Here is a 20,977-nt window from a genome sequence, read left to right on the forward strand (position 1 = left end):
CTATGGCTGCACGGGGGGTCGGGGCAGTATTTGGGACAAAAGCAGCGCGCGACTACGCTCACCGACAGCGTGGCGAGGACAAGTAGACGCGGGACGCCCATTCTCGTGGTTCGTGTCGGCAAGAAAAGTGGGATCGTGTGCCATTTCATCAAGTTGCCAAACGGGCAACAACATACTGTAGTTGGACAGTATAGCTGCTGCAACACGACTGGTCAACGGACGCGGTTGAGGGGTTCAGAACAAAATATATCTTTTGACGGACAAGACTACTGATTTCCATAGTCAGACAATATGACCTAGCGGGTGAAACGAGTGTCGACACTTCTTCGAAAACGGCCTCGCGAAATGATTTGTGAACAACCTTGGTGCTGGCTTCTCCGACTGCGAGGAAAAGGCATCTCCGAGAAAGCGGGCGTTTGAGTTGAGTTGGGCCGAGAAAATAGGGAGAAACCAAGGCTAGCGGTGTGGGTCATGACCGAATGGCTATGTCGGATGGAACGGCGTCAGTGACGACGACTGACCTGCCGATTACTTGTTCCTGCGAGTGCCAACTATGTCTCTGACGACGTCGTGGACGCGCCAAACATGCGTGACACGCTGTCCGTCATACTAAAGAGAGGTGATGGCGGCGGTCACGGCAGTGGGTTGCGCAAATTTCAACCCAGTTGCAAACAATAGCTGCACTGCAAATAGCCTTCAAGCCCATGTTTGCACTGGTACTAAAACGTGTGTTTATAATTATTCGAATGATCAATCACCTACAACCTACAGCACTCCGAGCACGACCGCTGTCGTCAACAAAAAATGCCACGACAAGCGCGACGCGGCGCTACCGACAATCTCAACCAGAGCCTCGTACGAGCGACAGCGAATCTTGATGTCGGTTCGCTTGATCGAGCCGCGCATGCGGACGACGTCGACAAACTCGGCGGCCAGAGGCGAGAGCGTCCCGTTCAAGTCGACGAGGCCGAGGCGCACCGCGTCTTCGTCGATGCGGATGCCTTGGCGCAGGGCGTTGTGAATGTTGAGATAATACGGCTCGGCCGCCAAGGCGACATGTGCGCACTGCTGAAAAAGCTCAGGGGAGAAGCACACGTCGTCGACGCCGGCGAGGAGCGTCGCGGTCGCAAGACCAAAGTTGCAGTCGCCGATGGGCTTGTTGGCTTCCATTGCCTCCGAGAGCTTGCTGCGAAGGAGCGCAAACTCAATCGGGCGGGCCGTCGCACTGCGCTGCGCCATCGTGTAGATGTACAAGTCGGCGTTGCGCCCCATCGAGTCGATCATGTCGGTGATTTCGACGTTCGCCAGAGTGCACTCGGCTTGCGCCTCGACGTCGTTGCAGTACGAGCGCGGCTGCCACCAGCTCGAGTACTTGGGGTTACACGGCGGATTCTGGCAGTATTTGGGGCAAAAGCAGCGCGCCTCTGCGAGCGCAAGCATACTTAGAAGCACCAGTAGGCAGCGCAAGCTTGACATGCTGGGAGGCGAGCTCTTCTCGTTGTGGTAGAGGGGGTCGTTACTAGTACCGAGCTGTGCTGCTGGGTTGTCGACCAATTTTTGCACCACGTCTTTTCATTGGCCAATCGCCACCAATCACATTGCACTTTCTGCAAGATCGCCAGGATCAAGATCAAGGTCGGGCAAAAAGCTCCGCATTTGAAGTCAACCATGCCGGACTCGACAACTCGCTGCAGCTGAACTTGCCTTTGGACAAGTTGAACTGTACATGGCGGACCTTCTCACTCGTCTCGGGCGCTCAGCGAAGCGCCCACAAGACGTCACTTGACCCCAAACGCCAGCATCGCACTGTCGTTTGAAGCTACTACTGGAGGCTTGCACCGACGTTGCGATGCGCTGCACAAGAATCAAAGCGTAGCCAAGTAGCCGACACCAAGTCTCTGGCGTGGAATGACATCAGGCTGTCACGCAACCTGCTAGACAAATACGTTCTTAGTCGTCGCCGGCACTCGACTCGTCATCGACCATGCGCAGTCGCGATCGCTTGGACGCGGAGGCTGTCGGCAGAATGTCGCCGTCGTCGTCTTCATCGTCGTCTTCGTCCTCTTCGTCGTCGTCCAGCATGCGTAGGCGCGGGCGTTTCCGGCTCGTTGTTTGCACAATTTCTTCGTCCTCTTCGTCTTCACCGTCCGCGTCGTCATCCGCGTCATCTTCGCCACCCTCGTCATCGTCGTCGCGAAGGTCGACAGCGCGGGACGCGGGTACGTCCACCTCGTCGTCAGAGACGTAGTTGTCGCTGACAACAAACGAGTCGTCGCTCTCGTGGCCATACCCTTCATCGTCGTCATCGCTCACATAGTCGCGACGGGTGTTGGCGCGCTGCCGCGATCGGTCCGTGGCTTCTTGCAGCAAGCCCGAGGCGGCCGCGCGGCGCACGGGCGACCGTATTCTGAACCCGTCATGCGCCCCGTCGCGAACGAGCGTCTCGATCTCCATAAAGACATTCGAGGCGAGGTCCCGAAAACAAAACGTGTACAACCCTACGTCCTAGTTGTGAGCTATTGAGCCGTGGATCGTACGACATACCTTCGGGAACATCGAGTCGGAGCGCTTCAAAAGACACGGAGCCTGCTTGACAGCGCGCCGTACGCTCCAGCACAATGTGACGCTACCCAGCTATCGCCATCAACGCTTCGAAAAGAGGATAACATACTGTCTCGTCCCGGACTGTGAGCGTGACCTCACTGTAGTGGTTGGTGACGACGAGGTTGTCGTCTTCGCCCGACTCGGCCATAAACGTTGGAAATCCCTCCGTGATCTCCTCGTCCTAATGCAAGACTTGTAGGGCAAGCAGCGCCGGAGAACGTACTTCTTCCATCTGTAGTACGACAAGCGTGCACGCTTGGTGCTCCGTGTACGCCTCCAGCACGCTGGGAAAATCCATGATGCTAAAGGCCATCCTACGAGGTCCGTGAGCGCATGGCATCGCCCGCGTCCATACCGCATCGCCCGGTAGCCGTCGACATTTTCGTCGTCTTCGTCGACAATGACATTGCGGACGATATGTAGCTCCTCGGCATGGACTCGGTCGACTCGAATCTGATGCGGGTTGTCGTCGTCGTCGCCGTGCGAGTGGTCGTCGTCCGAGAAGGCTTCGTCGTCAAAGGACGCGTCGCCGTCATCGACGGGGCGGGGCACGCCCGCTGCGTTCTGGAGATCGCGAACGCGCTGCCGGACTTCGTACTTGGACTTGGCGAGCTGGTATGCGCTCTCTTCTTCTTCGTCGTCGGGCTCGTTAGGGTAGAAGAGGCGTACGACGTTCCAGAGCGTGACGTTGATGTTGAGCTTCTCAAAGCAGACGCAGATCGGGTCGCGGCAGATCGGGCACAAGCACTCGGCCGCGTTGCCGTCTTGGGCGTCGCACGCCTTGATGAGGCAGAGCCGGCTAGCGCATGACGATGATCATGCACATGCAGCGATGGGCTCGACGCACCAGTAGGTGTGGCCGCAGGACGCCGAGACCGGCTACGCCCATGGAAGAGCTCATGCATCCCGCGAGGCCGTCATGGGATGTACCTTGTAGAGATGCTCATGGCAGATGATGCATTGCAGCTCGTCGATGAGCTTGTCCCGGACCGCGTCCATCTTGCTGCGATCTCCACGGGATCTTTGGCAACTAATGCGAATCCTCCATATGTGTATGTACTTCAAGAGGGTATTTTATTCTAGAGGTTTCATTAAACGATCAAGTTTTATAGGTCGACAAAGGAGGCGAACGAAGCGCAAGCGCCGCGGCGCATCGGCGACACCAGCCACGCGTCGACCTTGCGCACGTAGAGAGCGACGTACCGGCCGTGGTATGATTTCCTGGCTGTTGTCTTCAACGTCAAGCCTCGCCTCCTGCGTTTTAACTTCTCGAAACGTCGATTGTACTCACTTTAGCGTGTATTTTAACGTGATTCATGGCCTTTAGCGCGTATTTTTATTTTCCACATGTCGGCGCTGCGGAGAGAGGTGGTGCAGGTCTACCGCCACTGCTTGCAGTCGGCGGCGCGGTGCCCCGAGCAGACGCACCGCGCGACGATGCGAGCGTACGTGCAGATGAAGTTCCGTGACAAGGCCCACGTCCGTGATGCCAAGGCCATTGCGCTCCTTCTCGCGGATGCCAAGGAAGAGCTCGAGCGCATGAACTACTACCATTCCATGTACCAGTCGGGCCAGACGCAAAAGGCGACGCATGGCGAGACGGCGCAGCTCGCGTCACATTGCCCCAACTGTAATCACGCCTTTGCGACGCCGACCGCGCGCTTCTGCAGCGAGTGCGGCGTCCAGCGCCCGACCATTGCCTAGTCGATAGATTTGCAATCGACACTCGAAGATACACACGTCCATTCGCCTCGAGCTGTGATCAAAGCATCAGGTATACATCGAGCGTACTTTCCGCTGCGTGATCACGAAGGAGGCGCGCTTTTACTCGAGCTAGACGAGAGCACTCGCCTTTGCCCGGCGCCGAGCGTCGAGTGTACTCAGTTTCAAATGCAGCTCCACAGGCGAGTGTTGAGTGGGTCTTGCTACACAGCATTCTTGCTGGGTGCCGGGTCGAGGCTTCTATCGGGCAACCGATGCGACTCCAGCTCCATTGTGGAAGTCGGTACCGGTTGGTCGTGCAGCTCGTTGCAAGCCTAGTGAGGAATATACGCACGAGCAAGAACCGACAGATATGTGCAGACGATGGCGCTTCTTAATCTACTTATACACTCACACTCTCCTAGCCGACGAGGCTGCCGCGTCGCGTCGCTCGCAGGAGCGCTTTGACCTCCATGCTCGCGCCTGTAAACAGGTCGTAGAAGCGAAAGGCGTACTCGCCTGAATAGCAAATGAACCTCTGCCACGATAGAGGCGCGTATACGTACCAGACGGGCCGTCCACGTACAGATTCGGGAACGTCACGCGACCATCGACGGGCAGCGACGTTCGCTCGAGCACAATTTCGTCCTAGCACCCGCATGAGTCTGCGATAGCATTCGGCTTGCAGTCGGCGTACACTGCGGTTGAGTACGGTCAGCGTCATCAAGCTCGGGTGCGGGCTGCGGCGTTGCACCCATCCTTCGTGGAGCTCCGAGACAACGACGGGAAACTCATTCTCATCCTAGCACCACGAGTACCATCGTCATCATCCACAGGCCGGGGACGCGTCACAAGGCGCAACATACCACGGCGGTCGAGTGCAGCATGGCGATGGTGCATTCTTGCTCCAAGCAGTGGGTTTGCAGACAGCCAGGAAAACGCACGATGCCGAGCGCAATGCTAGACAGCGTGAGCGTGCGCCACGTCATAACAAGGCGCCCACCTCGAGCGGCCGTCTGGCGACACAATGCCTCGGACAATACTGCGAGCTTCGCCGTCGATCACGTACGTATCCGACTCGACGTCATCCTCTTCATACACCTCGTCTCCAAAGCCATCGTCGCCATCTTCGTCGTCGTCGTCGTACTCGTCGTCGTCGTTGGGCGTCTCGGCCGAGTCGCTGAGCCGGCTTTGCCTCTCGGCGGCGGTGTTGCCGGCGAGCTTTTCGCAGTCGGCGACCGCACGCTGAAAGTTGGCCTCTTCGACGCGCTCGCACTGCGCGGACGGGCACACGAGCCGGACCACGTTCCATAGCGCGACGTTGACGCTGAGCTTGGAGATCTCAAACCCGATCGACTCGCGGCAGATGGGGCAGATGCAGCTGGAGAAGGTCTCGTCCTGGCCCGTGCACGCATCGATCAAGCAGAGCCGGCTAGACGGACGAGATGCACGACGTGAGGAGGAGAGAGAGGAGGAGGATCGGCGCACCAGTACGAGTGGCCACACGTAAGCGTCGCCGGCTAGCAGAACCGCATGAGCCTCATCCGCACTGCGCTGCATGCAGTCTACCTTGAAGAGCTGGCCGAGGCAGATGGCGCATTGGAGCTCGTCCACGAGCTGCTGCGCGTCGAGCATGCTAGCAAAAAGTCGGTGGCCCGGATATCCGCAACCGGACAAGAAGATACAAACGCCAAGTATAGGACAGGCGGTGAGTAATTGGCGCCGCCGTACCGTAGGGCGGACGGCGGCGCCATGGCGTGCTGCCAGCGAAACTTGAAGGTACACCTTTCGACCACTTCAACATGCAGGTGTCCACGACGACCCCGTTCTCGACCCCCTCGAGTCGACATCCTCGTCCCCACCAACCACTTTGGCATACCTCAAGAAGCTTAGTTTCTTGAAGCGCCAAAAAAGCAAGCAAAAAAAGCTGGCGATTTTCTCGTGGTCGGTGCGGTGCCAAGCACACGACGACCACGTCATGCGAGTCTGTCTCTGGCAACGTTCGATGCGGCTTCCCACGCGCAATCCCCACAAGCTACTTGTGCTCGCATATTCTACCAGGCAGACAACCACCTTCCAATTCATACCGTGTACTAATTTCAAGGGGGCGCCCTTTCTTTTTCGCGTCCACCTTGTTCGTCGTCGAGACGTTGGTGGTCGTTGCGCCGTCTTTGATAAGCAAGGCGCGCATACTGCTGGCCGGGCCGCCGCCTTTACACACGGGAGGATGGCAGCACCAAAACGATGACGCGGCGTCATGGTGCAGTACACTGTACAATGCCGACGTCGTCGTGCTTGTTCCGTGGTAATCAGTACGACGTGGGTGCCGACGGTTCGCTTGGAACCATAGCACCTTGGATGCGGCTTGGACAGGTATCCATCACGCCTCTGCTCGCGTCCCACACTGTGTTACATGGTACCTTGCACAGGAAGTCGACACCAAGTGCAATGTGGCCAAGTGCAAAGTCAAATGCAATATCAACAAGAACTTATATAGAGTAGAAAAGTTGAGGTTTCGTTTGCTTATTCGGTCGTACACAGGAGCGCGACGCCGCGAAGGATCCAGTGCAGCGGTCGGTGTTCGCGCGACGGCAGCGTGACACTAAAGATGAGGTTGCGGTCGTTCCGCGACGGGTACTTGTACACGGGGCACTCGAAACCACCGTACGGGCCATAGTCGCCAGAGCGACTCTTCTTCTGAGCTTTGGTCGTCGCCGTCACAAAAAGCACGGGCAGTGCCGCAAAGAGGCGCTTGGGCTCCGACTCGACGAGCGTCGCATTGCCCTTGTGCCACCCCGCGCCCTCGAGCGCGAGCCCGTGGATGAGGACTCCTTCTTTCGGCGCTTGTCGGATCTGCTCGAGCTTTTCGTATTCCGTGACTTCGGTGTGGTAGACGACGTCATCGAGCGCCCACTTGTCGTTGACATGATGGCGCGTCACTTCTTGGCGCATGGCCGTGAGGAACCCTTGGGGATTGAAAAAACCCGTGAGCCAAAACGTGTTGGGCTTTGTCTTCTCGACCCAGTGCTCGAGTTGCTTGTGGCGCTCGAGCAAGCCCGCAAACCAGAGACCGAGTGACGGTGCGACCCAGCTGAGCTCTTCCATGCCGCGGTAGAGCCACAATGGCGGCACTTTGGCATCAAAGATGGCGTGGATTGTGGTCGCAATGTCGGGCGTCACGACGACCTCGCCCTTGATCGCGCCTTGCGTCTCGCATAGCACCTTGCGCACGATGCTCAGAAGCGTCTGGAGCCGCTGGATCTCTTGCCACACAAAGACGTTCATGGGCACACCAAAGCCGCCGTGCTTGTTGGTCAACAACTCGAGGCACGTTTCGTCGACGAAATCTTTGGGCAGCTTGTCCTTGAGCTCGTCGCACTTGTCCAAGACGACGTCTTCGCGCGTCCGGCCGTTCTTGCTGCTCTGCGTCTTGGGCTGTGTCTCGCTGAGCGTCGCGAGGAGATTCGTCACCTCTTTCACGCGAAAGGTCAAGTCGGCGTTCGGGTGCAAGCCGAAAATCTCCGGCGAGTCCACCTTGGGAAAGCTATTGAGCACGCGATGGTACTCGTCGAGCTCGGTGCTCTCGGGCACGGCGTACACAAAGTCGTTGGGAATGTGGCCCACGAGCGTCTCGGGGTTGAACGAGAAACTCGGCGCGAGCGTCGAGCTATGCAGCCACTCGTCGCAGTAGCTCTTGAAGAGGCGGCGGTCCATGTCGTCGGTGATGCGCCCGCCGTAATGCACTTCTGCAATCATGTACTGGATCGTCGGCCACGACAAGGTCGCGCTCGAGTACAAGTGCTTCTCGAGAAACGTCATCGACGCGGTCAAGTCGCTCGCGTTGAACTCGTATGGGATGGCAAAGCCGAGCGGCCCAAACTTGCGCCGCTCCTGAACAATCGAGTGGAGAAAGCAGAGCGTGAAGAGAAGCGCGCGCCACTGCGCCGTCTCGATGCGCTCGAGCTTGTCTTGGTCGATCACGACCGTGTACGACCGCAGCATGCCGGCGCGAAGGCCCGACGGCGGTTCGTTGGTCACCTTGATGGCCTTTTGCAACAGCGCAATCGAAAAGAGCGGGTGAGGCTCAGACGTCAAGAAGAGTCGAAAGTCGCAGCTCATAGTCTCCTTGTTCTTGAGCAGCGTGTCCGGAAGCGTCTCCATAAACGCAAGACCCAAGTGGCAGTTTTGAAGAAGCACCCACGACCCGTTGAGCATGCCATTGGCCATTGCTTTGGACGCAATGGTCTCTTGGCCCTCCCCCATGGAGATGCACTGGATCGCCTGCCGCTTTTTGCGCGCGAGCGTCTCGATCGCATCCGTCGGGTCGGCGCCCAGACTCAAGAGGTAAATGGCTGGGATGTCGGCGGCCATGTCGGCCCAAATGCTCTCGACCGTGTCCGTGACGGCCTCGACGTACTTGGGTCCCATGCACGGTAGCTTGGCGATCGCGCCCGACTCTTTCGTCTTGATATCAATGTACTCGACGAGCTTGATGAACTCGAGCGTCGCCAAGATCGTGCGGTCTTCGCGCAAACAGCGGAGGAGCAAGAGACGGTAAAAATGCGTCGTGGCGTCGGCGCTGTGCGGGTGGAAGAGCACTGTTTCGTACTCGGGGACAGCGGCCACCTCGGGCGCGTTCTCTTCGTACCACCGGCGCCACGCCGCTTCCGAGCGCTCAATGTCGGCGACCAAGTTGCGGAACACGGGCTTTTCTTGGCTGAGCTGGAGCACGTTGAGCCAAGCGGGGGTCGACATCCACTGGAACGGCTTGCCCTTCTCGCTCGTCCGTGTGGCGCCCGCCTTGACAAAGAGAGAGACATCCGCCGGGTCCAACACGTCGGCAGCGACGAAGATCTTGAAGGTGACCATGAGCAGAAACGCGAGCTTGTCCTTTTCGTAGATGCCGCGGTTCATAAAGCGGTAGACAAGGTACGTCATGGCGTCGACGATGTGGGCGACGCGCTTCGAGGTGAGCGTCGCGCGCTCGGCCACCTCCATCGACTTTTTGAAGAGCAAGAGGAATTGGTCGAGCGACGTCTGGTACATGCAGTTGACGAGCGAGAGGTCCACGAGGCTAAAGTACAAGACGCTGCCCCGCGTCGCGACCGGTCGGTACTGTTCGCGCTTCTCGTCAATGCCGAGCTTCATGTCGGCGGCCGCGAGGAGCTTGTCGTTGACTTCGGTGGCTTTGGCTTTTGTCGACGCAAGGACGCTAATGAGCTCGAGGTCGTCAAGGAGGTTGCCGCTGTTGGACGCGAGCCGCTCGAGCAAGAGCGCGTCGAGACTCAGGAGGGCCTTGGTGTTGCTGTTGACATCAAACTGCACGCGCGTGAGCTGCTCTTCGAGCGACTTTTGCTCGGTTTGAATGACTTTAGCGAGCAGTTGGTCTTCGAGGCCGTCTTGCGTGACGGTAAAGTCCACCAGCATCGTTTTGGCTTGGACTTCGGGCGAGAAGTGCGGGTTTGGGAGGCGCGTCGTCATGTACAACAGGAACGCGTCGTTGTACTCGCAGAGCTTGTCGCCGACGAGGATGTACTTGGATTTTGCTTTCACAATGATGTTCTTCTCCAAGACCGAGTTCATGGCCGGGTCCATGTCCTGCTCGACGCCTTCCAGCACGAGCACCTTGCCTTCCGTGACGCAAAATTCGAGGTGGTCGCGCAGCTTGGGATGGTTGATCGAGAGAAGCCCGGCGGGGGGCAGTCGGCCCGCCTCACGCATGAGAATCCAGCTTAAACCCTGTCCTTGCGGGTCAATGAGAAGCGGGTACTTGCTGCTCATGGTGACCAGAATGCCGTTCTGGGTCGAGAGCGGGTCAGCCGGAAGGCCCTCGACGTTCCAGTCTGCGACCGTGCTCAGGTCGACGAGGAAGTTGGTCAGCTGCAGGTCGGCGGTCACAGGCACTTGGCGGTCCTTGAGGTCTTTGAGAAACTTGACCTTGCACAAGACGTCGCGGTACTCCTTGTTGAACGGACCGCAGTAGTTGACGAACGCACAAGCCACGGCGCAGTCGCCCACGAGGCGCGACTTGCGGTCCGCAAATCGGTTGCTTTCGTCAGTCCAGCGCTTCTTCTCGCCCGCGAGCCCCTGGATGAGCGCGGTCGCTTGCTCCATTTTCTTGCGCGTCGCGAGCGCGTTCTCTTCAACCTTGGCCTTCTCGGCCATTTGCAGCTCAAAGTCGTCTTGGAGTGACTGGAGAACACTCTGGCACGCAATCAGCTTTTCTTGGGCGTGGCGGAGGTCGGCCTGGGCGGCTTCGAGGCGGCCTTCGGCGACCCGGAGCGTCTCGAGCTTGGGTTTCACCACCTTGGACGCGTGGTGGTACTTGGTCATCGCAATCACCCACGTACAGAGCCCTTCGGCGGCTTTGGACGCGTTTTTCGCAGCGACAGGGCTAAAGCCCTCGAGGTCCAGATACGGCTGCAGGAGCTCGATCGTCTCGTCGTTGATGTTGTCCTTTTCAAACTTTGAAAAGTGAAACACATTTTGCAAAAAGCGCGTGTCACTGAGCATGCCCTGCTTGACGCTCGCGTACGAGTCGAGGATAAAGTCGACGCTCTTCTTGTTGAGCGTCACTTGGGCTTTCTCGACTTTGGCGAGCGGGTACATTTGCAAGAGCGCGACGCCGTCGAAAATGAGCTTGATGATATCCCCCGGCTTGGCGAGCTTCTTGAGTTCGTTGAGGTCGTTGGGCTTGATGCTCGAGACGGCCCGCTCGGCCTCGTCCAGGAACGGCTGGGCTTTGGCCAAGTCCTCTTCCGCGTCTTCCTTTTCGCGCTGGATCACCGCCGCATCGCGCTCGCAGCGCTCCTTGATTTTCCCGACAATGTCGTTTTCCTTCTTGGCCTCCATCGACTTGACTTGAAGGTTCTCGAGCATCGCGTTCGCCGCTTGCTCGGCCATGATGAGCTTGGCTTCCTCTGTCTTGAGGACGCCCTTCATCTTCTCGACGTCGGCCGCGCCTTGCACGAGCTTTTGCAGCCCGAGGTTGACGCTGCTCTCGCTGCGGTGGATGTCGCGGATCTTGTTGGCATACAGCTGCTTGTAGAACTCGAGGAACGCCAAGTACGACTTTGGGGTTTGGTACACGTGGCGCCGGCGCTTCTCGAAATACTCGGCGCAGACTTCAATCACCGCGTCATGGAGCCAGCCCATGTGGGTAATGAGCTGGTCCTTGACGGCCGGCGCACACTCGATGCTAAAGTCGTCGAGAAAGCCTTTGCTGACGGCCACGAGCGCCTCGGCGGGCCACGCGAGGAACCAGTCGAGCGTGCAGCCGGACACGAGCGCGGGAAACTTGCGGCAGCGGTCTGCAAACCGCCGGTCGACAGGCGACATGGAGAGCACGATGTGTAAATTGAGTTTGACGCGCTCGTAGAAGAACTTGACGAGGTGCTCGTACGTGTCGGGCGTCGACGGATGCGCTTTGAGCATCGCCGGCCGGAGGTCCGAGACCAGGAAGTTCATTTCGTCTTTTGGAAACAAATTGGGGATCTCGCCTGTCGCCAAGACGCCGTTGAGAATCTCAAGGAACGCGTCGTCCTTGAGCTCATTGTCCGTGCAGAGGAAGACGACCCCCTTGTTTTGCTGCCCTGTCCACTTGAAGAGCTGGCGCCAATCTTCGAGAAACGACACCGTGTTGTACGCCTTTGTGAGCGTGATCTGGAAGAGCTGGAGGCGCGCGAGGACCGACGCGAGCTTCGTGAGCGACTGCTTGCCCGAGCCACCAACCCCCACGAGCATCATGTGGCTTTTCGGGAGCCCGAGCGCGCGTACGACGCGGAGGACGTGGAAGAGGGCGTCGTCAAACAAGATGAGCGCCATTTTCTTGCTCGGGTTGTCGCGGTTGAAGGCCTCGAGAAGCGCTTCCATGCGCGTGCGCACCGTGAGAATCGATAGCACGTTTTCGTATAGTTTCGGGGCCTCCTCCAGCAAAAGCCCGTCCTCGTCGCGCTTGTCGTCGCGCATAAAGTCGACAAATAACGCGGGCGCGTTTGGCAGCTCAGTCTGCGTCGCGTCCTTATTGAGCTTTTCTTTGCCTGTCGCGACCACCGGCTTGAGCAAGAGATTGTCGGACGTTGCATTGAGCTCGTCGCGAAACTTGGCCTTGTCCTCGAGCGTCGTGAGGCGGTCGCAGAAGAGCCGGTCGCACTCGTGGCGCCACAGCTTGACGAGATACCGGTCGGTCGAGACCATCTCAAAGCCGCGCAAGAGACCTTGAAAGATGCGCGCGAGATCCCGCATCGTAAAGATGTAGTGAAACTTTTGCGGTGTCGGCAGCAGCGTCTTGCGCATGAAGCTCCAGACGTGGATCGTCGTGTTTGTGAGCTTGCTAGCGACGTCGACGATGGGTTTGTCCTTCTTCGCGTCCAAGAAGGACACACGCCACTTGACGATTTGGCCAAAGATCGCGTCAATGACGTCGAGCGACGGCACGAGGAGGTTGAAGGCGAAGAAGTGGCGCTTGAGTCGGTTCGGAATGTCATTCTTGCCGTCTTTGGCGTGCGGCATGGCCGCCACGTAGTACAAATCTTCAATGACCTTGAGGTCGCCGCGCTTGTCCTTATCGAGGAAGCAGAGCCCGGACGTCTCCATGAGTTGGCGCACGACCTCGAGCGTTGGCTGGTCGCCCCACGCATTGCACGCAGGCATCGATATGTCGTCAAGAAACAGCGTCATCTTGCGGCCGTGGCTCGGCCCAAAGTTCTTGCCACCGCGCTTGTCCAAGTCCGCCTCCAGCGTTTGTTGGAACCCGCCGGGCGAGCTCACGCTCGAAAAAATGATCTTTTTCACGATCGACGTGTCGGCGTCGAGCTTGTCAAAGTACATTTGCGCGGCCGACGTCTTGCCCGTGCCGCTGCCGCCGACTAGCAGCACGGGGCGACTGGTGTTGACTTGTTGTAGCAAGTACAAGCAGCGCGTCGTCTCGACCGTCGGGATGACGAGGCTGGAAATGTCGAGATCCACCAGTGACGAAGGCGCGTCCCACGGCTCGAGGCTCCAGCGCTCCCACTCAAGCGACGTTGGGTTGACGACAAAGTCGAATACCGACGTCTTGGCTTGTTTTGGGAAGAAATGCTTTGTGAGCTCGGCGAGGTAGTCGCTGAGTCGGAGACGATCGTCTTGCTCGTACAAACCGCCCACCGCCCACGCGAGCGAGAAGAGAAAGAGCCGCTCGAGTTCAATTTCAACCTCGGCCGACTCGCTGAGCTCGGCCGACGCGATCACGCTCGCTAGCAGATGAAGGCACGACTCGACCATGGCGCCACGCGACACGTGCAGCACGGGCTTGCAGCTTTTGCTTAAAAACTTGAAGAGGTGGCCTGGCGACGGCCCGCACGACTCGCCCATATACTTGAGAAAGAGACTGCGCAGTATGGGCCGTTGGTCGTCCGGCCGTGTCGACAGCCAGCCTTCGACGAGCGGCGACCACCCAAGGTCGGTCTCGCTCACGTAGATGATGCCGGCGCGGCTCACCGTAGCGGGCGACGCATTGCGGAGGTCTTCGACCTCAAACATGAGCTTGCAATTGTCGGTCATCGGGATGCGGTCGCCGTTCGCGAGCGTCAAGAGCTTGTTGTCGTCGAGCACCGTGTTCAAATTCTCAATCCAAATCGCGTCCACTGGTCCGTCGCAGACGATCCAGGACACGTCCCGGCGCGACCGGTCGTTGTACTTCGACCACATGGAGGCAAAGACGCCGTCGAGCCACTCGCCACTGAGCTTGTCCGTCTCGCCAAACATCTCTTCGGCGCGAATGGCCTTGGGGTTCATGCGCACTTGGCGGTGGAGTGTTTTGGTGTGAATGGCGAGCGCCGACTGGAGCACTTTGAACATTTCGCTTTTTCCAGTGCCCGCGGGCCCGACCACCATGATACCGTGCCGCACAAGCGTCGTGTCGTAGAGCTGCGCAACCTTGAGCGTCCATGGCGGGTGCGGCACCTTGTTGGCTTTTTCAAGCGCTTGGACGACGAGCTGCGCGACGGGGCCTTGCGCACTGCCGTTTGCCGGCGTCTCGACCGCCGGAAAGATGTCTTTGAGCAGCGAAAGGAAGAGCGGCGTGTCCTGCGCCACGAGCTTGGACACGTTCATGTCCCGCAGCGTCCGCAGCAGCAGCATTTCTTCGTTCGCGTCCAAGTTGGCGCGCTTGGTCTGCCCGGCCGTGCGCAACACCGAGAGAATGTTGCGCAAGCCAAAGTCGTAGTGCTTTTGCTTGGAGAGCTGCTCTTCGCAGAGGCCGTAGAGAGTTTTGAACTTGCGTGCGAGGTCGCCAAAGTTGTCGTAACCCACAGAGCAGAGCTTGACCTTGATGATGATTTCGCGGTCCGGCACCATCATGGCGACGCCGCGGAAGAGCGCTTTGAGGTTCTCGGGCAGTTCTTGCCGGCCTTGGTAGCCCGGGTTCATCGTGATAAAGTACCCGACGTCGACGTTGAGCGGAATGCCTTGGGTGTCGCCGGGGAAGATAAAGCTCGTGGCCTGAGTCCGCTTGGCGTTCGTGATCGCGAGCACCTGCTGCGCCACGACCGAGAGCACGGGCAGCTCGATCCGGTTGAACTCATCAAAGCAGCCCCAAAAGCCGGCTTGGCACAGCCCCTTGAAGATCTTGGCCATGTCCAAGAACCGCTGCTGGTCCGTGCAGTTGGTGACGACGACGTAGATGCCCAAGGTGCGGCCGAGGTCTTTGACGGTCTCGGTCTTGCCCGTGCCCGCGGGGCCGGTGGGTGACCCCCCGAGGTACATTCCGAGCGCCTGCGAGAGTGTGATGTAGCACCGATCTGTAAGCGGCGTAATCACGAGGCGTTCCTTGCAGCCAAGGTACTCGTACGCGTACTTGAAGTCGACGTCGCAGATCGAGATGAGGCACGCGTCCGGGCCAAAGCGGTCGGCGGCCGGCGCCACGCGCCAGTAGAACCGCGCTTGCTTGAGCCACTCAAAGTCCGTGGCGTCCTGGATCTTCCGGTCCTTGAAGAGCCGACCGAGCTCGGTAAAACAGTCGCGTTGGTGGACCTGGATCGTAATGAGCGTCTCAATTTTGATCCGGTTGAGTTTCGTGCCGAGGTCCGTGAGGCACCACGAGCTCAATTCAGAGAGAAGCATTGCTTGCTTCTTGCTCGTCTCGCCCATGATGCCTTTGATCGTCTTGCACCGCGTCAGCGCGTCTTGGCTCTGCGCGGTCCAGAGCATTTGGATGCCGAGGAGGGCGAACTGGCCGCAGCTCTTGTTGACAAACTCCCGCAGCGGCAAGTTCATGCAGTCAGCCGCTGCGTCGCGGCAGAGTGCTTTCATGGTCGTAAACATCTCTCTCTCGAGCGCGCCGAGCCAGTCTTCAATGTTGCCGTCGGTCAAAACGGGTTTGAGAAGCGGAATCGTCTCTTCGTCGTTGCCAATGATGGACTTGAGCGCGACAATCTTGCGACTTTCGGTCTTGTCGTGCTGGACGCGGTTGACAGCGTCAAAGATCTTTTCGTAATACTGCTGAACCAGCGCCGGGTCGGACCCACGCGAGAGCACTTGGAGCAAGAACGGGTTCGAGACAAAGTAGAAGCGCGGAAACTTCATGCGCTTCTGCTCCAGGTACCCTTCGAGCGACTTTTGGCACTTTTCCAGCTCGCCGTACAAGATCGGAAGCGTGCTCTTGAGCGCTTCGTTGGCGCAGGACGCGACGACGTTGCTCGTTTCGTAGGCTTTGGTCATGATCTTGATCCAGTCCTTGTCGATTTTTGCAAACTTCTTGGCTTCGATTGGCATCTGCTTGGCAATGTCGCCGCCTGTAAAGACCGACTCGAGCGACATCCAGAGCGTCTGCACCTTCACCCAGAGCTCGAGTACGTCGGCGGTCTCGCTCAGCTGCGTGAGTTTTGACTGCACGAGGTCCTTGAACGGCACGACGTGGCGCAAGCTGAGCATCCCCTGGAGCTGCAATTGGGCTTCTTCGAGGTCTTCAATGACGCCGACAAAGCCTTTGAGCACGGGAATGCCGCGGGTCTTCCACTCGCCAAACTCAAACGACGCGGCCGCCCACGCTTCTTTGAGGTCCTTGAGTTTCATTTCGATCTGCAGCTGCTTTTGCGCCGAGTCGCAAATGTACTCGATCTCGTCTTTTGTCGAGAGAAGCTTGGCGTCGAGGAGGTCCTTTAAGCGGAATGCATCGCTGTCGTACTGCAGCGGCGTGCTCGTCATCTTGACAATCTCGACCCAATGGCGCGGCTTGATGCAGTCCTTGCTGAGCTCCCGAATGAGCGGCAAGACGTCTACAAAGTCGCTGATCTCCTTGCGCAGCAGCCGGTACGCCTCCCACTCGCAGAGCTTGCGCGGCATGCGCTTGCAGCGCTCGTCAAAGATCGCAATGCTACTGCTCATGTCGTCCAGCGTCGACGGCACAGCGCTCCAGAGCACATTGCGGTAGCCTTCCATGGTCTGGACCACGTCCATGTACAGTCCGTAGAGCTGGTCGAGGAGCGCGAGCTCCTTCCGCGTCTTAGTCAACTCGGGGTACTCGGTCGGCCGCATGCCAAAGAGCTCTTCGCCTGCCGCGTACACCTCGAGCTTCCGGTCGCGCAACGCGAGGAGCTCCTTGAAGCGCCCGAGGCGCTCGACCGCCTCGGACGGCTTGAGACCGCTCACCATCGGGCCGTTCGTGCTGTACTCGGCCCGGAACGAGATCGCGTCGGCTTGAAATTCTTTGACGTCCTTTGTGAGCTGCTTCTTGAATTTGCCTTGTACTTCGCTGAGGTTGTCGGTCACTTCCTCGGCGTAGTCGACGAGCTTGCGCCACGTGGAGCGCACGACGCTCTTCTGGTCCATCTCTTCCTTGTCCATGTAGCCGCCGGGCAAAAAGTGCTCGAGCATGTCGTACATGTCCAAGATCGGGTTGATCTCCATCTCGATCGACGACTCGCGCTCGCGCACCTCTTTCAACACGAGCATGACGTACCGAAGCGAGTCCAGCGACTCGACATCGCGGTTGAGCTTGGTCGTTGTCAGCCGAATGTAGTCGGAGAGATTCGTGAGCGCGGACCGCGCTTGCTGGTGCACGCGGTCCGAGTACTGCACCTTCCACTGCCGGCACTCGTTTCGGAGTTGGAGCTTGAGGTTTTTCGTGTTGAGCGAGAGCGCTGCAATGTTGTGGACCGGCGCGATCGCGTTGATCTCGGCCTCGACAACCATAAAATTCTTGAGCTCATTCTCAAAGTCCTATACCATGTGAGAGGTTGCGTTTGAGATTCAAATGGGCGACGTCGTACCTGAATCGACGGGTTGCGCTTGATAAATTGGTTGTACCGAAACTCCATGTCCTCTTTCCAGAGCCAGTCGTACTTTTTGAAGGCGCTGAGGTACTCGTGGACCTGGTTTTTTGTGCCATGGAGCGCCCCCGTCAGCAACAGCGCAACTTTGATGATCTCCGTGTCGCAGCCGAGCCGGTCAAAGAACGTGACGCGCGAGCTCTCAGGGAACACGTCTTGTTGGCCCCACGTGTAGAGCGATTTCGAGCACTTGAGGACAACGACCGCAGACCGGTTGATGGCGCGCTGAATGTCCTCGAGGCTCGGACTCAACCGGACGCTCGGGACGCTCAATTGCACGTCAACTTCAAAGAACGGGCGCTCGAGAAAGAGGAACCCCGTGCCGGCCTTGGAGCACACGCGCTTTTTGATCGCGTTGAGCGAGTTTTTGGTGCAATTCAAGAGCGCACGGTACAATAGTGTCTTGTAGTGGCTCCGGAAAGCGTGCTGGGCGTCCACGTCAACGACGACGGGTGTCGGCAGCGCACTCGTCGAGACGAGCTTCGTTTTCGGGTCCGGCGCATCGACGGTAAAGTCGGTAATGAGCCGAAGCACGTCGTCGACGGCGTTCTCAATCTCCGTGTTTTTGGCCGCGAGCATACTCGTGACCGCCGCGACGTTCTTCTCCTGCATACGCACAAAGTCGTCGAGCGCAAACGATTGGTCTGTCGGAAGGCACACGAGCACGGCTTTCGAGACCACCTAGACACGTCGTTTTGGAGACCTTGATACCTTGATACAAAACGTACTTTGAGATTTTTCTCGACGCGGTTCTCGATCATGTCGTTGACACTGTGGATGAGCTCTTCGAGCCGCTGGAGACCGAGGTGGACTTGGAGCTTGTACGCGTCAATGTTCATGCTCGTCCACGTAAGCGTGACCATGCCCGGCCGGAGCTTGGCCTGGATGTCGTCCAAATGGGGCTTGAGCAGCGTCGCGGTCATCGGGATGATGCGGGCAATCACACGGTCGTACTCACGCAGCGTGTACGTGAGCTCGTTGAAGTAGTTTTTGAACTTGTCTTCTTGGAGCATGACCATCTTGGCGTTCTCAGGAATGTCAATGCCCATCCGGTCGAGGCACTTGGCTTCGCGAATGAGCTGCAGGATTTCCTTGTCAAAGTTGACGTAGAGCTTGTTGGTCTCGGGGTGGCGGATGATGAGAGTGGCGTGGAGGCCGCCTTTGGCCGTGTCGATCGACCGGCACCACGCCTCGTACCAGAGGTACTCGAACGCGACGAGCGTCCGCGCGACCTTGTTGTACGTCTTGATGACTTTTTTCGAGTCTTTGGTCGCGAGCACGCTCGGGTTGCTCTCAAACTTGCGCATCGGCTCTTCGATACGTCGGAGGAGGTGCCGCGACCAGAGAATGTTGCCCGCGACCGGCGGCAAGTTGCGTGCGATTGGCGGGTCGTGCCGGTGCTTTTCGTAAATCTCTTGCACCGTCGTGAGGTCGAGACCGTAATTGTGGAAAATGACGGTAAATTTCGAGTCGAGGTCGTTGCGCAAGTTCTCACGCTGCAGAATCGTCTGGAACTGCTTGAGCAGATTGAGCGACTGCTCGATGCTCGTGATCGACTCGAAGCTCTGGTTGATAAAGTGCTGGAACGAGAGCTCGAGGTCCGAGATGCGCACGTTAAAGTCCACGTAGTCGCGGTCAAACTTGTTGTTGTGGTAGTCCAGCAAATCGTGCTTCTGGCCTTTGAACTCGGTGATGATGGTCTCGAACGTCGCGATGAGCGACCCCATGCCCTCGAGCGAGTGTTCGGCGAGCGACTGGAACTGGTGGATCGTCGAAAACATGTCGATGAGCCGGATAATGCGCCGGCAAAAGAGGTCAAACTTGCCAAAGATCTGGGTCTCGCTAAAGTCAAACTGCTTGCCTTTCGGCATCGTGAGCAACTTGTCCTTTGTGAGCCGGTACTGCTCTTGGTACGCTTCGTTGAGGCGGAGGCACGTCTCGAGGTTCTCCAAGAGGACTTCGGGCTTTTTGTGCCAAATGTACTCGGGCGGGTCCGTCCCGACAATCGTGCTCTTGCACAGCACGATCATTTGGTTGGTGATCTTCATAAAGAGCTTGGTCATGCGCTCCGTCGTGTTGTAGTAGCGCGCGATCGTGTGGATCATCTTGACTGCGTTCATGAGCGCGGGGAGCGCGTCGATGACGCTGCTGGGTGACCCAATGTAGAGCGGCTCGATGAATTTTTCGAGCGTCGCGAGGTACTTGACGTTGTCCTTGGCCTCGTTCGTCGCCTCGGTGATGTTGATGTCGATCTGCTTCCACTGGCGCAGGAGCGAAAACACACTTTGCTTGTCCAAACTGCTCTCGTGCTGCTTGGTCACGATCGTCAAGACACCAATGACCATCTTGCACTCCTTCGTCTTGAGCTGCTCGGTGATGCCTGTGAGCCGCTGGAGCCGGCCTTTCCAGTACTCGAGCTCCGTGTCCGGCCCGGACTCGCTCGACTCCCACCGCGTCTGGTCGCTGTCGTCCAAATACGCTTCTGTCTGCCGGCACCAGTCTTGAACGAGGTCCACAAAGTGCACGACCGCACACTCGTCGTTGGCAAAGCGCGAGAGGTTGCGCGAGTCGTTGGGGTCGTAGCGCTTGTCGGGCTTTCGGAGCTCAAGGCCCGCGCTCATTGTCTTCAAACTACCTTGGACGTCGGTAATAAAAGCCTTCATGCCGTGGAGGAACTCGTTCTTGCACTCGACGTCGGCTTCGCCCCACTCGCTCTCGTCGCGGGCGTGGAGCAGTGGCAGATACAGCTGCGAAAAGAGGGCTTCCATTGTCACGAGCACCGACTTGTCGAGGACGCCAAACTCGAGCATGCCGTCCGTCGCGATTGCAGGGTTGATGGTCGTGAGCTGCGCCATTTCATCCGAGAGCGCTGACGCCGCCGAGACGCTCGTGCGGGGCAGACGCACGATCGAGAGTTTGGGCGGCTTGTGCTTCTTCAAAAAATAGACCGCGCGCGAGAGAAGCGGCTCGGTCTCGCCGTCCGTGACGAAGAGCTCCGGGGCTTTCAGTGCATCTCGCTCGTCCTTGGGGCTGGACGCGTCCGACGCGTTGTCCGAGACGCGCGAGTCGCCATCGACGGCGTCGTACTGCCGGACTTGGTAGTAGAAGAAGAGTTTGGACGGCCCCGCCGGCGAGAAAAAGACCGAGAGCATCTCCATGATGTCGTTCGTCTTCATGAGCTCCTCGACTTCGCCCTCATCGCGGAAGCCGAGGCAGAGGTGGAGCTTCTGGATGATCCAGCGGTGCCGGGCTTGGAACGCCATCGAGCGAATTCACCCTTGACGCGATTCGTCGAAACAAAAGTGCAATCTCGACGTCGATTGGCTCAAATAATTTTTCGGTCTCGGATTGGTCGAGCGAACCGA

The 20,977-nt window shown here is 58.4% G+C and overlaps 5 protein-coding genes across 5 annotated transcripts; 1 reads left to right on the forward strand and 4 right to left on the reverse strand.

Moving 5' to 3' along the window:
• Window positions 1-707: 707 nt before the first annotated feature.
• On the reverse strand, window positions 708-1,541 carry SDRG_05418 (hypothetical protein). The gene has a single exon (XM_008611132.1). The coding sequence runs from the start codon at window positions 1,474-1,476 to the stop codon at window positions 766-768; it is 711 nt and encodes a 236-aa protein (XP_008609354.1). The 5' UTR covers window positions 1,477-1,541; the 3' UTR covers window positions 708-765.
• Window positions 1,542-1,870: 329 nt separating this feature from the next.
• On the reverse strand, window positions 1,871-3,619 carry SDRG_05419 (hypothetical protein). The gene is made up of 7 exons (XM_008611133.1): window positions 3,535-3,619; window positions 3,452-3,483; window positions 2,960-3,403; window positions 2,828-2,918; window positions 2,672-2,785; window positions 2,545-2,626; window positions 1,871-2,498 (listed from the first exon to the last, which is right to left on the reverse strand). The coding sequence occupies exons 1-7, from the start codon at window positions 3,601-3,603 to the stop codon at window positions 1,951-1,953; spliced, it is 1,380 nt and encodes a 459-aa protein (XP_008609355.1). The 5' UTR covers window positions 3,604-3,619; the 3' UTR covers window positions 1,871-1,950.
• Window positions 3,620-3,951: 332 nt separating this feature from the next.
• Window positions 3,952-4,556, forward strand: SDRG_05420 (hypothetical protein; the record flags this gene model as incomplete). The annotated part of the gene is made up of 1 exon (XM_008611134.1): window positions 3,952-4,556. The coding sequence occupies one exon, from the start codon at window positions 3,952-3,954 to the stop codon at window positions 4,306-4,308; it is 357 nt and encodes a 118-aa protein (XP_008609356.1). The 3' UTR covers window positions 4,309-4,556.
• Window positions 4,557-4,657: 101 nt separating this feature from the next.
• On the reverse strand, window positions 4,658-5,985 carry SDRG_05421 (hypothetical protein). The gene is made up of 7 exons (XM_008611135.1): window positions 5,875-5,985; window positions 5,794-5,825; window positions 5,309-5,737; window positions 5,172-5,265; window positions 5,003-5,107; window positions 4,872-4,953; window positions 4,658-4,824 (listed from the first exon to the last, which is right to left on the reverse strand). The coding sequence occupies exons 1-7, from the start codon at window positions 5,938-5,940 to the stop codon at window positions 4,727-4,729; spliced, it is 906 nt and encodes a 301-aa protein (XP_008609357.1). The 5' UTR covers window positions 5,941-5,985; the 3' UTR covers window positions 4,658-4,726.
• Window positions 5,986-6,828: 843 nt separating this feature from the next.
• Window positions 6,829-20,875, reverse strand: SDRG_05422 (hypothetical protein; the record flags this gene model as incomplete). The annotated part of the gene is made up of 3 exons (XM_008611136.1): window positions 6,829-17,502; window positions 17,553-18,293; window positions 18,341-20,875. The coding sequence occupies 3 exons, from the start codon at window positions 20,873-20,875 to the stop codon at window positions 6,829-6,831; spliced, it is 13,950 nt and encodes a 4,649-aa protein (XP_008609358.1).
• Between the last annotated feature and the right edge of the window lie 102 nt (window positions 20,876-20,977).

This window comes from Saprolegnia diclina, assembly GCF_000281045.1.
Source record: "Saprolegnia diclina VS20 unplaced genomic scaffold supercont1.14, whole genome shotgun sequence".
In the NCBI taxonomy this organism is placed as follows: domain Eukaryota; phylum Oomycota; class Saprolegniomycetes; order Saprolegniales; family Saprolegniaceae; genus Saprolegnia; species Saprolegnia diclina.

Coding starts and splice junctions, on each gene's coding strand:
- SDRG_05418 (XM_008611132.1), bottom strand. CDS start 1,476: ATGTCAAGCTTGCGCTGCCTACTGGTGCTTCTAAGTATGCTTGCGCTC.
- SDRG_05419 (XM_008611133.1), bottom strand. CDS start 3,603: ATGGACGCGGTCCGGGACAAGCTCATCGACGAGCTGCAATGCATCATC. Junction 3,484..3,534: donor GCCATGAGCATCTCTACAAG/GTACATCCCATG, acceptor CCATGGGCGTAG/CCGGTCTCGGCGTCCTGCGG. Junction 2,919..2,959: donor GACGGCTACCGGGCGATGCG/GTATGGACGCGG, acceptor CGGACCTCGTAG/GATGGCCTTTAGCATCATGG.
- SDRG_05421 (XM_008611135.1), bottom strand. CDS start 5,940: ATGCTCGACGCGCAGCAGCTCGTGGACGAGCTCCAATGCGCCATCTGC. Junction 5,826..5,874: donor GCCTCGGCCAGCTCTTCAAG/GTAGACTGCATG, acceptor CGGTTCTGCTAG/CCGGCGACGCTTACGTGTGG. Junction 4,954..5,002: donor TGACCGTACTCAACCGCAGT/GTACGCCGACTG, acceptor TGCGGGTGCTAG/GACGAAATTGTGCTCGAGCG.